This window comes from Bombus pascuorum, chromosome 8, assembly GCF_905332965.1.
Source record: "Bombus pascuorum chromosome 8, iyBomPasc1.1, whole genome shotgun sequence".
Taxonomy (NCBI): Eukaryota; Metazoa; Arthropoda; class Insecta; order Hymenoptera; family Apidae; genus Bombus; species Bombus pascuorum.
In genome coordinates, this window is record NC_083495.1 from 12,628,574 (window position 1) to 12,642,598 (window position 14,025).

A 14,025-nucleotide genomic window follows, 5' to 3' on the forward strand; every position below is an offset into this window, starting at 1 on the left:
CAAGGATGCATCGAGATCGATACGTTACAATTCTGGATGCATCGTTTTCAACAACCACATGGAACTCTTCCTGAAATCTTCCATCGTCTATGTGACACGATAAAACACAAAAATCATAATCTTTCTTATATTCACTGTTTTATATTAGCTTGTTTCAATATGCTATTCGATTTCGTGAAATCATGGGACAATTGTTAAGTGAATTGCATCAAAACTCGTAAGTGAAACTCGAAGGTGAACGATAATGAATAAAAGAAAAGAATAGATTTAAATAAAAACCTATTGATAACCCTTTGGCCGGTTAGTAAACGATTATTCGAAACAACCCTCAATTGATTAATCCTTAATTGCTATGTTTTTTATTCATCGGTCTCAACCTAATTGTATTTTTTGACGCCAAAGGATATCTCAAGAACATTGGAAATCCCTTTCGTTTGCTAAAATGAGAACAAGATTGTAATTTCGGGATCGCAATGCGATTAGAAAGATACTAAGAATTGATGTTTGATATACGTTTTTGTATCAAAATGCGTAAGGTCAAGGGGTTAAACGGTTTAAGAAATCGTCGTAGATCATTAGAAACGATATAACGAGACTGATCTTAAAAACGCCGTGACAGAACGATGCATCTTAACTCGCCATAATCATGTTCCTCCTTTTTAATGGATTTGACTCTCTTTGCAGTCGACCATCTATAGCAGTAGTCTGTTTAATGATCCCGTCTGTGACCATTGTTCTTGATTATCATGTACCGTGGACCTATGAGGTGCTCTATTGTAAAAAACTTTTCAAATTGACGCGTCCTTCAAAGAGGGTAAGTTTCGTATTCTTACGAATTCTTTTATTACACTTTTTCTTATAATTCTTACGATGTTATCACATGTTAGCATATGTATGTATATATATATATATATATATACACATTATATATGTGTGTGTGTATATTTTGTATATAGCCCTATATTATGGTTACTTACCCTCTTTCGGATACGTCAGAACTTCGAGCCTAGAAGTGTGTGAGTTGTTCTACAAACACAAATAGATCCGAGTCTCCTCTATCTAGCGTTCTCGAGGATCACGACTATAGTTGCTTGCTACAGTAAAAGAACGTTGCTTGCGTATGATGATTCTGTCGTAGAGATCGCGATTTCGAAGCCACGATTACGTTTATAGTCTAACTAGTTATTTTCATTATTGGCACACAATAAAGTTCGATAAATTTGTAGATGAAATTGGGAGGGAATAAGAAAACATTCGGACCATTTTATTTCTATTTCTTCGAATAAATTTATATGGAAAATAATTACTTTAAAAATAAAAATATTATTACGTTTATTAGAAGCAATTATTTTTGCAGTTAAAACGTAGTATATAGCACGTATAATCGATAGATGATTTTTCTGTGAGGAAAAAAATTTTTTATTTCCTCCGTGTAGTACAAACGGACTAGTTAATAGTGTGATACACGAGTTACGACAACGAGAATCGATAAAATAGTATACGCGTGCATTTCCATTATCGCAAGGAGTTCTGAAGTAGTTTTACAAGAGACCGGATCGCATTTGAGAAATGCATCTCGGTTACACGGTAAGATAGATTATCCATTGATTTCACCGTTAATGGTTAATGAAAGCCTCAACGTAATCGGCCGTTTTGTTTTACGAGCAAACGAAGATTTGCCTATACTGCTATTTTCTTCTCTGAAGATTCATTCACGGTGAAATCGATCGAGTCGAGTTTCACTTCAAACACCTTTACAATTCGAGTTCTCGAGCACTTGTAGAGTTAGACAATTTGCATGCAAGCTCACACAGTGGCGATTGGAAGCGCAAATATTCATTGAAAGAAAACAATAAACGTTAGAAACGAAGTTACAGTTATTCGTAAAAAGCCTAAAGTTTGATATTTTAACATTTTATGCAGCATTTAATACCGATTATTTAACTCTATTAATGAACGTTGAAAAAAGGATGTGCTGCGATTAACTTTCACCCGAAATAACATTTCAGGGTGAATAAACTACGATGTGATAATAATAAACGAATAAAATAAGATTTAAGAAAACAGATACACGGATATGTAACGTTATAGAATTAGTCTATGAAATATAAATAATTTATAAAGTCAAACAGAATTATAAATGAAATTCTTCTTCTAAAATGGTAAAATAGTATTATACAACTTCGATTTTCGTTTTAGTTTTTCACATTCAGGAAGGAATCTGTCAAATAGAATTTCTCTGCGAAATATTCCACGTGAAATTTACGACCGCCACTGTAACTTTTTCACGATCGCAACGAAAGATCCGCTCCGATCGAACGGTATACTCCCCTCGGCGCGGTTCTTCATGCTTTCAATTTTATTTCAGCTTTTCGTGTCATGTCAGAGGCATGCGGTCGCGACAAAGCACGCGATACTTTAGCAAGAAAATCTCTGTCACCAGGTTCACGAACAGGATCACGACGTGGAAGTCGCAGCAGCAGTGGAAACGCGTCGGCCGTCTCGACGAAATCGAATAAGTCCCCGCCGAATCAACCGAGCAACATGACGGAAACCGTATTGGAAAACGTCACCGTAGAAATTCTCGATGCCAAGACGTAGATCCGCTGGAGAACGGAAGCACAGCCCTCACGATCATCGTTGCCGCGCCATTTTCCTTCCAACGACGATCGCGAGGTCGCCCGCAATGAAAAGATCGTCTTCGAAGCGACTTAAGCAATCTCTTTTTCAGAACGTACAAAAATGTTATCCTATTCACGTTTCTAAAATCTATTTTCTATTTCCTCTTTTTTATTCGACACGAAAAGATTCGCTCGTTTGCGTCTTACGTCTGCTACTTTGGTACAAAATTGTAGAATTGTTTATTAACGTGCGTTTGCATACTAGACATTCGTTGTTATTATCGATTATGAAACAAAGTTCAAAGGTAATATCAAAGTTATGTATAATTTGAGAAATTCAGATGTGGGAAACGATATTGTGATTTTTACTAATTGCGAGATAATCATTGTTTAATTTTGGTTTGAGAATGATCGAGTTTGTATTTACGATTTTGATAAAGCTAGACAAACGTAACTTATGGTACCGTTAAAAAGGGTTCAACGTTCGAAACATTTTGCATAAAGAAACGCGGTTATCGAATTCGCCGTAGAATCTTATCGAGGATCTTATCGAGACGCGTTTGAAGTATCGCGAGCAAATTCTCGCAAATAAATTCTCATAGGTCGTTTAGATTTTGTTGCATTTAAGAAAGAAGGCAGGAAATTTAGGGAAGAAACATAATTCTTTTCTACGAGTAAAGAGGGAAGCTTAGCCTTGCGATTCGTGATTCTATTCGTGAGACGAAGCTTCCTCGTTTTCGGTCTATTCGTTTGCTATTGGTTCGCGTTACAGACGGGTCAACGAAATCTGAAGGCGGAACATAGCAAAGACGATGGAAATTTCGTGTTTTCACGTCACTCGTCCAGGAAATACGAAGCTTTACGTCGATTTGCGATGTTTTTCGATGTTTGGACCAAACGAAAACGTACGTTTCGCCATTAAAGTGGTCACTTATGCTAAAAAGATTCATCGCTTTCAAGCTAAACACTCTCTAGCCGATAGAAACGAATTCGTATTTTATAAACGATACTGTCGAATCTAGTAACACTCGACGCGTTGGTCGATCTTTCTAACAAAGTTATAAGCGCCAACTATCGTTTTAGACGAACGCTAAAAAAGAAAACGGCGATCCATCGACGATCGCGGAACAACAATCAGCCAAAGTCGATCCAGATCGGCTCGTCCGTGAGAGATAATCTTCGTATCCATCGCGTTCTGTCTTTTATCTCTACTATCCTATAGTATTGTGTATTTTTAATATTACACCAGCGTACAAAATACTCGATTTTTTTAACGTGAAATGTAACCTTATGGCATATGCACTTACACACACACACACACACACAAACACTTACATTGACTCTACGTTTTACGATCCACAACGGATAGTTTCTCGAGTAATCGAAATCTTAACTAGAGCTAAAAGATGGAACTCCGGTGTCTGCGGTAGTAGCTGCGCTTTATCGTATGTAGGTATTTCAAATCGTCAGCTGGTCTGATACAAAATCGATACGTGTTATTATTGTACGAAGGAATCGAGAAGGTGTCTGCTGCGGGAAACGCGAGATTATTATCGATGACAAGAGGATCGCCTGTGGAAGACTCCCTGGCAGATCCTTTTCTGTGAATTACGTATTCCCAACACAAGATATCGACTGACGAAGTACCGATCGTTCATGCCAGAAGAAAGATAGCAATCTTTCCTGGTTTTTCTTTTCGAGAAGCCAACACGAATGGGACCAGACGAAAAGTGTTTGAACCGACATCGTGGGGGTAACGCTACGCTTACTTTCTTATATACATAGCGTAGCGAACCAATTAAGCCGCGTGATATTTAAGCACACCATCGAGCAGAAATCTATCTGTTCCTTGATAAACATGTTTAAAGTAAGGATTAACAAGAAATCGTGCGCGATCATGTTCGTTACGCGTAACAGGAAACGAAGATAACGGTACTTACATGTACGTATTATATACATGGGGGTTACACGTAAGCTCGACACGGTCGTTTCTCATCGCCGTGAGATTCGTAGACGTTACACCCGTTCACCCACGATCGATTGTTCGTCCGACTTATCCTTATCTCTTATCGCTTCTTATCGAGCGCTCCATAAGATTTACTTTCACATGCTTCTGAACTTTGCGAACGTGTCTTACTCGATCTATTCTATAACCGCCTGCCTCGTGAGACAAGCTCTATTTACTGCTCGAGAAAGAATATTCGTCATAAATGATAGTAAAAGAACGGTTCACGTGTTAAAAAATTTGAAAGGATTAATTTTTCTCGCGTTAACTGTTAGTAAGTTTACTATAAGAACAAAGAGATTAAAAAAGAATAGAATAGACGAAATCACCTCGAGAGGCTTCACCTTAGATAGAACACGACCAAACACAGATTGTACACGTTTATACGACTGCATTAGTTTATTATTAATTGCACTATACCTCATTATCAAAAGCTAACGTCGATTCACGATGATACTTTATACACATACAGACACGCTATATCGATATATCTACACGCATATTGAAATCATCTTTTTTTCTTCCCGAGTAAGTAATGAGAATCATCGATAGTCCGGTACGATTGTATCTCAACAATTTAGTGCCTGCGCTCTCGCGTACATAGTACATATTTACATATAAAAAAACAGATGAGATTAATTAAATAAATGAATAAATATATATAAATCTATATATATATATATATACCAATATAAAAGAAGAAGAAAATTATATATACATATATAATACTAGGCTTGGCACTATTTGCACTATTTGTAGATTAATTTTTTGAATGCCTAGCGACTGTATCCACTCTGTGATCTATGTGCAACGTATAGCTAACAGATTCTTCTTGCTATCGTCATTGTTATATTATTGTTAATTATTATGATTATCATTATTCTTAACATTTACAGAAGATAATTCATAGATATTATATAATATCGTGTAAGCTCGACTCGCTTAGTTATTATCGATCCCGCACCTAGAATGTACTCTTGTCTTCTGCACACATAACGATCAATTTGTATAGCACCCTCGCCGTAAAGTATCAACTAAATTTAGGGATGTCTTTTTAACGATTAACGCTATCTTAAATCGATCATTTAACGATCATCAATAATGATAACCAAGATTGCGCGATTTAAGCGATAATTGAATTAACGAGCGTATGTGATATTCGTGGAGGATTTAGAATGGAATATAAAAGTTTAAAAATAAAATTTAAAAAAAAAATGATAAAAATATGAGAAAAAAATATGTAAAAAAAGCAGACAAAATAAGAAAGAATGCAGCTGCGTTTTGTGAACAAGAGAGACGAGCAAATGTTTATTAGATAAGGATTTAAGAGGATAACGAGGAGGGATCGATCTGATCCGCAAACGAAATTCGGGGAAGGTTTCAGTTTTCGGATAGAACGTACCCTCCAGTGTTCCATATCTAATTAAGTAACCGAAACTCGATATATCGCGTTCTTTGTATCTCGACGAAATGTCCATTGAAACAATCTTCGATTTATAATACAGCTCTGTGGAAAGTAATCGTTCGCTTGTAAGAATATCTTTAGTATAATAATTAACGCGATTTAGAGCAGTATCGATTAAGATGCTTTTCTCGAGTCGTTAGTTTCCCTCCGCTTTAATGATAACGAAAACAAAACAAAGGAAAATTAACGAAGAGACAAGCAGTGTGCCTCGTCTTTATCACACAAAGACACTCGCTCACTTTTGTAAAATCTCTTGTATCGTAAAACGATGAAATATTCCGCTCTTCATCGCGCCCTCCGATCCAGAGAAACGTTTCCTACATAGGAAGAGTAAACAATTTTGCTCTATTTCTCGTATAATCGTCTATAACGATCCAAGATATGGAAACTTACCACTAATTAACGTCTCATCCTTCTTTTCTCGTTAAATTCTCTTCTTCCTTCGTATTCTCCTTCCGAATACCTAACGATCAATCAAATCCTTGATTCGTCTCGATTCATTTATCACAGCCGATCGTTTCGATCTATCCCAACAAGAAATCTTCGTTCCTTTGAGAAACATACCTTTCAATGTTATATAGATTCGTGAAACGACTATATAAGGAACTTCGAATCAGGGACATCAAACTTAAGGATACAGAGGAAGAGAAACAGGAATCGTTCGGAATATTGTCCAGTACCATCGATCATGGGACAGCAAGTCCGTACTTCTTGTAAAGAAAGTCGCTTAAGAATCCTCTTGTTATCCTGGATCGATTTTTAATAATAGAATCGTCCGAAAGATCAAGGCAAGCTATTGTTCCCTGAACTGTTACAGTTTATAGATACACGAAAGAACGATATTGTAATCCAAATATGGGGAAGTGTTTGGATTACTTCTCGTTCACGTGGGACTACGTTGTTCCGACAAAATCGGTTTTTCATGCCCAAACGAACTCTCTGTGACGATACCAACTACATAAGTACTTGTATATGTACTCATCATTGTTCAAGTAAATTATCTTATAAAGTTCAACTAGTGACCACTTTTGATAACTTTGTGGGTAACTCGATCGACGACGCTATTTTCTTCCGCGTTCGTCGCGTTCAATAGAAACTAACAGAACACTTCGATAAACCGGAAGACGCAACAAGAAACACAAGAACTCGACAATTCTTACTGACAACGATGGAACATCCCTAAATCAAAAAATTAGACAATACCTTTGTCGATGCTGAATCCGAATCAAATTGATGAGAGATGAAAAGATCGAAATGAAAGATCGTCGGTCCGCGAGGAACTATCTTCGTCAGTGCTTTGTCGAAATACAATATATATGCATATATAATAAATATATAAAACGTCCTTAGGAAGCGATCTTTCAGCCGAGACTTTCGTGATTTTGTAAAAATTCCTTGTTACACAGCCTTGCCTGTGTAACCCTTTCGTATCCAACACAATTTATCCGATTGTATTATAAACGATCGTTCAATGAATATCGTTAAAGTCCAGTATTCATTTCTTCTGAACATTAGTAATATTATTGTAACGAATTAATGTAATCATCGGCACCGCCTGCTTTTAAGGGACTACGTAGCGTGTACGCACGTTTGAGCTTCTGTAGAATTACATATATTAAGGATAAGCTTAGAAGTTTCGTCTGATCGCATTTTGTGCTTAAATTCAATGATCCGTCTCTTAATGTTCGATTACTATGATCGTTGGACGGTTCGCGATGAAGAAATGTTGTGATTCGATTTAGAATAAATAACGTAAAAAAAGAAAAAGAAAAAGAAAGAATTATTATATTATCGTCTCGAGATATTTATATACATATGGTATACACATACACAAATACGATATAGTCATAAAATGTAGGTCTCGCTTCTCGATTACAAAAAGAAAAAAAAAGAAGTAAAATCATGTAAAAATAAAAATTAAGCTCTACACGGTTACATGCTACGTTATAAAACACTAAGAGTATTTAAAATGCAGGATTTCTAGACAGCAAAGTGGAATCTTACGGAAACGTAACTTTCCAGAGATTATAACGTAATATCGTTCGACGCAGATGTTAGATGAAACTCACGCGAAAAACTTTTAATTAGCGATTAGGTATATATTGTAGAATTTCCTAGCTACTGCGCGTGGATGGGTGCGGGTAAAAAACGAGTATGCGAGTCTCTCATTTTTCGATTTTCAATATTTTATAATGTCTGGTATGTAACGAAAGTGGATATTGTTAAATTTTTGGCAATATACTACTCACACTATTTTACTAGCGGCTTAGCCTACCTTGTAACCTTTATATAATACATTTCATATTATAGCTTGTAACGGATAAATTAATAATCTATAACAATTGTATTTGAAACTTAATTATATTCTGACTCTTTGAATTCGTTTTAATAAAATCTTAATACACTGTACAAATTGTAAACTCGTTTTCTTTCTCAAACAGGAGTGACAAACATTTTTCTATTATTTTCTATTTTTTTTTTTTTATACAATGTCCAGAATTTTATATGAAAATTTATTTAATACAACTTTCTGGATGTTACTTTCCGTACGTCGAAAAGTACTTTTGAAATTACTCAAATAAATATTTACAAAGTCATAAATACTGTACATTAATTAGAAATTTCATTTATAAGAATTTTTGGCCCTCCAATCGAGGAATTCATCGAAATCGGTTTCGTCTTCGCTAGATACATCTTCATCTGTATTTTTTTGTTTTCTGTCAGTAGCCTGCACCTGTTCCTTACGTTTCACAAGATCCATTACCCTAGCAAAATAATACTTTGTTTATTCATTATGATCTGTATCGAGTCAATTAAATTCACTGTGATTTAAATTACCTAGACCAATGTCTTATTTGTTCCTCTATTTCATCTAATTGTCTTTCTGTTGTTGCTTCTTCTTGGTCATCTGCAATAATTTGCGCAGACTGTGCCGCTTCCTCTTTAATTTCTTTCTGGAACTTCTCCCATTCCTCTTCTATAGGATTTTTATATTCTACGTTACGCACCTAAAAATCCCCACATAAACTACTCAACTTAACATTATATTACTACAGAAAATTCTTATACAATGATCTTACTTTAGCATCTAAAACTGGATCATCAAAAAATCCTTCTGGAAGAGGTGGTTGATTTGTATCTTTGCCTCTCTCTTTTTCTTTTTCCTCCTCTACTTCTACATTTTTCAAATCTTTTTCATGTACAGGTTCTGTATCATTCTCAGATTGTTGTGTTATTATAGGAGTATTTGATGGTATAGTGCAATTGACTTGTTTAGGATTATCAAAGAAATCTGATGGTAAACTTGACAGAACTTGTGCTGACTGTGTAGAATTTTTTAATATACCTTTTATTTTCTTATTTGTCGATGATTCTTGTGAAGGAGACGTAGGCCTCTTAAACGTTTGAACTTTTGTAGGATTTGTTTCTAGTTTTGTTTTCTTTGCTAATATGATATTTTCCTTATGAGTCTTTGAGTTTAAATGTACTGGCCAAACTGCCTCGCTGCGTACAATGGTCTTGCATAAAATACACATAAGTTGTCCTGCATCTGTATATGTGTTTACCATGGTTAAGGATTCTTCAAAAATATTTTAGTCTCTAAAATGTTATTTTTTGAAATGATAATTTCATGCAAAATATACTTAACTTTTATTACTCTTAAATATATAGAATATTAACAAAATTTTGTTATTATAAAACAAAAATTAAAACAACATAACGCAAAACGAACTACATAGAAAAAACTTTATATTAAAATATATAAAACCGCAATAAAAAGGATATTTTGCCAGCGGCGATTCAATTTTTTTAACAGCTCCTATTTTCTTTTTGTGTTCACTCATAGCTTTACGTAAATCATCTTGTGTTAATTTCCTTTTGAGTGACATTTTCAGAAATAAATTACGCTCTTAAGTAACAAACACAATTCACAATGTTTAGGTTATGTTTTGTGCGCTTCTTGTTAGGTATCTGCAGCTCCTCTATTGTCAAGTTTTAAAATTAACTAACATTAATTGACGCAATCAAAATAATTTCTAAAGTACGTCTAGTAGAGAGAATTATTTTTATATATTTATAACCTTTTCTCGTTGTAGAGTAGTATTATTAAATAAAAGAGTATATTTTATAACTGTTGTATGTTTTATAATTTTTATAATTCTTAAAAAATTATTTATTCGGAAAAATTTATTTATAAATTTTATTTATTAAAAGCATTAAGCTTTCTCTCTGTCGCTATAATATCCAATATTAATATCAATAATTCTTTTAAATTTAATTATAAGACACAAGGTGAAAAATTGTGGCATAACGCAACAGATTAAACATGGAGAATGATATTTCTGTATCATGTGTCAATCACGATCCATTGACTGTAGTCGGATCTTGCAAATTATGTTCCAGAGAATTAACTAATGCAGAATTGTTATCAATAGTAATCAAATGTGCCAATTTTGCAGCAATAAAACACAAGGATCAGAGGAGAAAGGATGAAAACGAAACACCATATATAAATCACCCAATAGGTTTGTAAATTTTTAAAAACAAGCTTGTTTTATAAAACAAATATCAAACAAAACAAGTATATAATCATAATTTTAAATTATAACATGTTGTGAAAATATTTTTTAGGAGTAGCAAATATTTTGGTACAAGAAGGCAATATTCATGATCCTGTTGTAATTATAGCAGCTCTTTTACATGATACTGTAGAAGATACTGATACTACATTTGAAGAGATAGAAACTCAATTTGGTACAGAGGTTTGTAACATTGTTAAGGAACTAACCGATGATAAAAGCTTACCAAAAGTAGAACGTAAAAGATTACAAATAGAGAATGCCCCTAAATGCAGTCACAAAGCTAAATTGATAAAGCTAGCAGATAAATTGTATAATTTAAGAGATCTTCAAAAAGCTATACCAGTTGGTTGGTCAAAAGATAGAGTAAAAGAATACTTTAAGGTAATGAAAGACTCATTTAAGGTAAATATTAATCAATTCTGTAAGAAATATTAATTACAGTGGGCCAAAGCTGTGGTTGATGGATGTCGTAGAACTAATTTTAATCTAGAAAGAGAGCTAGATCTTATATTTGCAAAGAAGGTATCCCAAGATACAGAAAGTTGTACATGTAAAAGGCCATTAATATCATAATGTTAATGTTTTATCAAAACAATAATTTTTACATTAAACATTACAAAATGTAGAAAAAGGTAAATTTCCTAATTTTTATTATATTTGTCATAGAACCACATCATATATTTTGCCAATGCTTCTACTTCCTCCACGGTAACAGCGTTATACATAGACGCTCGAATTCCACCTACTGATCTGTAATTAAATATTATTAGGCTTAATTTAAAAGATAATAAAACAACAGTATGTGTGTGTGTGTGTATGTAAAACGTAGTTCGTATAATTTTTAACATATATATATATATATATATGATACATATAAGTTTTATTTTCTACTTTTACTGACCTGTGACCTTTCAATTGAAGCATTCCGCGTGCACTCGCACCGGATAGAAACTCTTTTTCTAATTGTTCATCGTTTTTGCCTATCCTAAATGGCACATTCATTCTACTCCTTACATCGGATTTAACTGGACATGAATAGAAACCATTTGATTTGTTGATCATGTCGTATATCTTTTGACTCTTTGCAATTGCCAGTTTCTCCATCCCCTCAACACTACCGTGTTCTTTGATCCATTTGAAAACTAGCCCAACTACGTATATTCTAAAAATCAATATAAATTGACAATAAAAATTTAATATATTTTCTTATTTATTTACAGCATTCGTTATTATAGAAATACTTACTGAAATACCGGTGGTGTATTGTGTATAGAATTATCAGCTGCCAAAACAGTGAAATCGAACATTATTGGACAGAACTTCGAGGCATGACCGAGAACATCATCTCTCACTATCACGAGAGTCACACCAGCCGGACCGATATTTTTCTGCGCACCAGCAAATATTACAGCAAACTGAAAAATATATTATAATAATCAATTAATCGGTATTATGATAATTGGTGTACTCATTGTTATACTTAATATATATCAGGATAAATATTGCGTACTTTCGAAACGTCGAAAGGTCTTGTAAGTATATTCGATGACATATCAACGACCAGTGGTACTCCGTTCGTTTCAGGGATATAATTAAACTCGATTCCTGAAATAATGAGATACTTTCTGATTATTCACATTGAGGCTATTATCTTGATTTTTTGTATTATTATTTAGTTACCGTGAATTGTTTCATTTGCACAATAGTAAACATAAGACGCATTGGGATTCAGATTCCAAGTAGATGGGTCAGGAACTTCCGTGTATTTCGTAGTTTGTGGCAAGACCAAATTTACTTTGCCATACTTGGCCGCTTCTTTCGCTGCTTTGGCCGACCACGTGCCTCGAAAATTGAATTTAGGTTAAAATACAAGAAACTATCTACTTTTATTTTTAGATAGTGATTATTATATCTATTGTTGGTATTGGTAGGTTGTATATTTTATAGCACAGAACAATGTTTAAAAATGTACCAGTTACTAAGTAGTCTGCGGTATCAGTTGTCATCATATTTAAAGGAACAGCGGCAAATATTCCTGTTCCACCTCCTTGCATAAACAAAATTTTATAATTATCAGGTACATGTCTGTAAAATTTAAACCATTCGTTATTTCGTTTAGAAACATGTATCAACGCTAGAAGTTACTCATAGATGCTTTCTAATATTACTCGAGACTGATTAACGAGAGCTATTGTTCAAAAGAAAATTATATTTCTTATATTTTCATAACAACTTACAGTATTTCTCGCAACGTTGCTTGTGCATTTTCAATAACGCTTTTGAACTCAGCTGATCTGTGACTCAATTCCAAAATACTAATTTGAGTATTACCATAGGCGAGCAATTCTTGTTGTACTTGTATTAATACCTGCAAAAGAAACATACCGTTATACAGTGTAATTTATTCCTGATGAAGAGAAACATGAATATAAACAAAACAATTAATCTTAAGAGGAAAAAATACCTCATGTTGAGATATATAGATTAATTCAATATTTATTATCATTAATTTTAATTTAACAAATTAATAAGTCGTATAATATATATAATATATATAATAAAATATATATATATTATATATATATATTTTATATATATATATTATATATTATATATTATTATATATATATTATATATTATATATATAATATATATAATAAAAGTATTACCAAATTGCTTGTAATATCTTACACAAATGACTACATGCAAATAAAAATAATTCTAATTGAAAAAAAGCATTTCAGAAACAGTTTGACAAGAAATATTAAGTGAATGACATTGAAGATCATAATATTTATGTAAATGTTAAATAATACACACGAGCCTATAGAAGTAAAAGAAAAAAAAGAGAAATATCTTCACCTTTCATAAATCATATTTCTATTTCTATAACTCATCTTTTCCTATGATCTATGAACTAATATTTACATAATGTCTTTATTTTAAAAAATGGAAAAAAAGTAAAATTGGAAGACTAAAAGTAATAGGCTTGATTAAAATATGTAATAATTTCAGCGTTACCTGTTCCGGCAGTTTGCCTGGTCCGGCACCAAAATTGATCACTTTGTTCTCTAAAATATTGGTATGATTACTCATTGCGAGGTCTACTGTCTTACTCGAAGGCTGAAATGGAAATGACTGAACTGGCTTTGATACAGAAAATAGTTTCAACTTTCCGTGCCTCGTTATCTCGTATACACTCTAGCAGACTTATCGTACTAAATTATCGCTCTTTATGTTGTGTAGTCAATACTTCTACAATACTTTACGATGTTATACACCAAAAATTATTGATTTCTAAACACTCTGGACAATCATAGATCGTTATAAATCGGAGCCTTTTCTTTTTCG

At 33.4% G+C, this 14,025-nt stretch overlaps 4 protein-coding genes across 9 annotated transcripts in view; 2 read left to right on the forward strand and 2 right to left on the reverse strand.

The window, feature by feature from the left end:
- LOC132909670 (uncharacterized) overlaps positions 1-8,511 on the forward strand; it is a 47,133-nt gene extending 38,622 nt beyond the window's left edge. For 3 of the 6 annotated variants that reach the window (XM_060964611.1, XM_060964610.1, XM_060964612.1), the window contains one exon: positions 2,444-8,511. In XM_060964611.1, coding sequence (XP_060820594.1) covers positions 2,444-2,601 — 158 coding nt within the window. In that variant the 3' untranslated portion in view covers positions 2,602-8,511. Of the gene's footprint in view, positions 1-684; positions 815-2,443 lie in introns of all 6 variants that reach the window. The other 3 variants (XM_060964613.1, XM_060964614.1, XM_060964615.1) reach the window with 2 other exon arrangements.
- Positions 8,140-10,314, reverse strand: LOC132909674 (zinc finger protein 830). The gene is made up of 5 exons (XM_060964620.1): positions 10,174-10,314; positions 9,878-10,074; positions 9,172-9,649; positions 8,930-9,099; positions 8,140-8,856 (listed from the first exon to the last, which is right to left on the reverse strand). The coding sequence occupies exons 2-5, from the start codon at positions 9,979-9,981 to the stop codon at positions 8,715-8,717; spliced, it is 894 nt and encodes a 297-aa protein (XP_060820603.1). The 5' UTR covers positions 9,982-10,074; positions 10,174-10,314; the 3' UTR covers positions 8,140-8,714.
- Positions 10,044-11,498, forward strand: LOC132909672 (guanosine-3',5'-bis(diphosphate) 3'-pyrophosphohydrolase MESH1). Its single transcript, XM_060964618.1, has 4 exons — positions 10,044-10,133; positions 10,378-10,617; positions 10,724-11,055; positions 11,116-11,498. The coding sequence occupies exons 2-4, from the start codon at positions 10,419-10,421 to the stop codon at positions 11,245-11,247; spliced, it is 663 nt and encodes a 220-aa protein (XP_060820601.1). The 5' UTR covers positions 10,044-10,133; positions 10,378-10,418; the 3' UTR covers positions 11,248-11,498.
- Positions 11,310-13,846, reverse strand: LOC132909669 (probable phosphoserine aminotransferase). Its single transcript, XM_060964609.1, has 8 exons — positions 13,696-13,846; positions 12,912-13,042; positions 12,647-12,759; positions 12,355-12,516; positions 12,185-12,279; positions 11,920-12,089; positions 11,576-11,836; positions 11,310-11,424 (listed from the first exon to the last, which is right to left on the reverse strand). Exons 1-8 carry the CDS (start codon positions 13,768-13,770, stop codon positions 11,316-11,318), a joined length of 1,116 nt encoding a protein of 371 aa, XP_060820592.1. The 5' UTR covers positions 13,771-13,846; the 3' UTR covers positions 11,310-11,315.
- Positions 13,847-14,025: the final 179 nt, after the last annotated feature.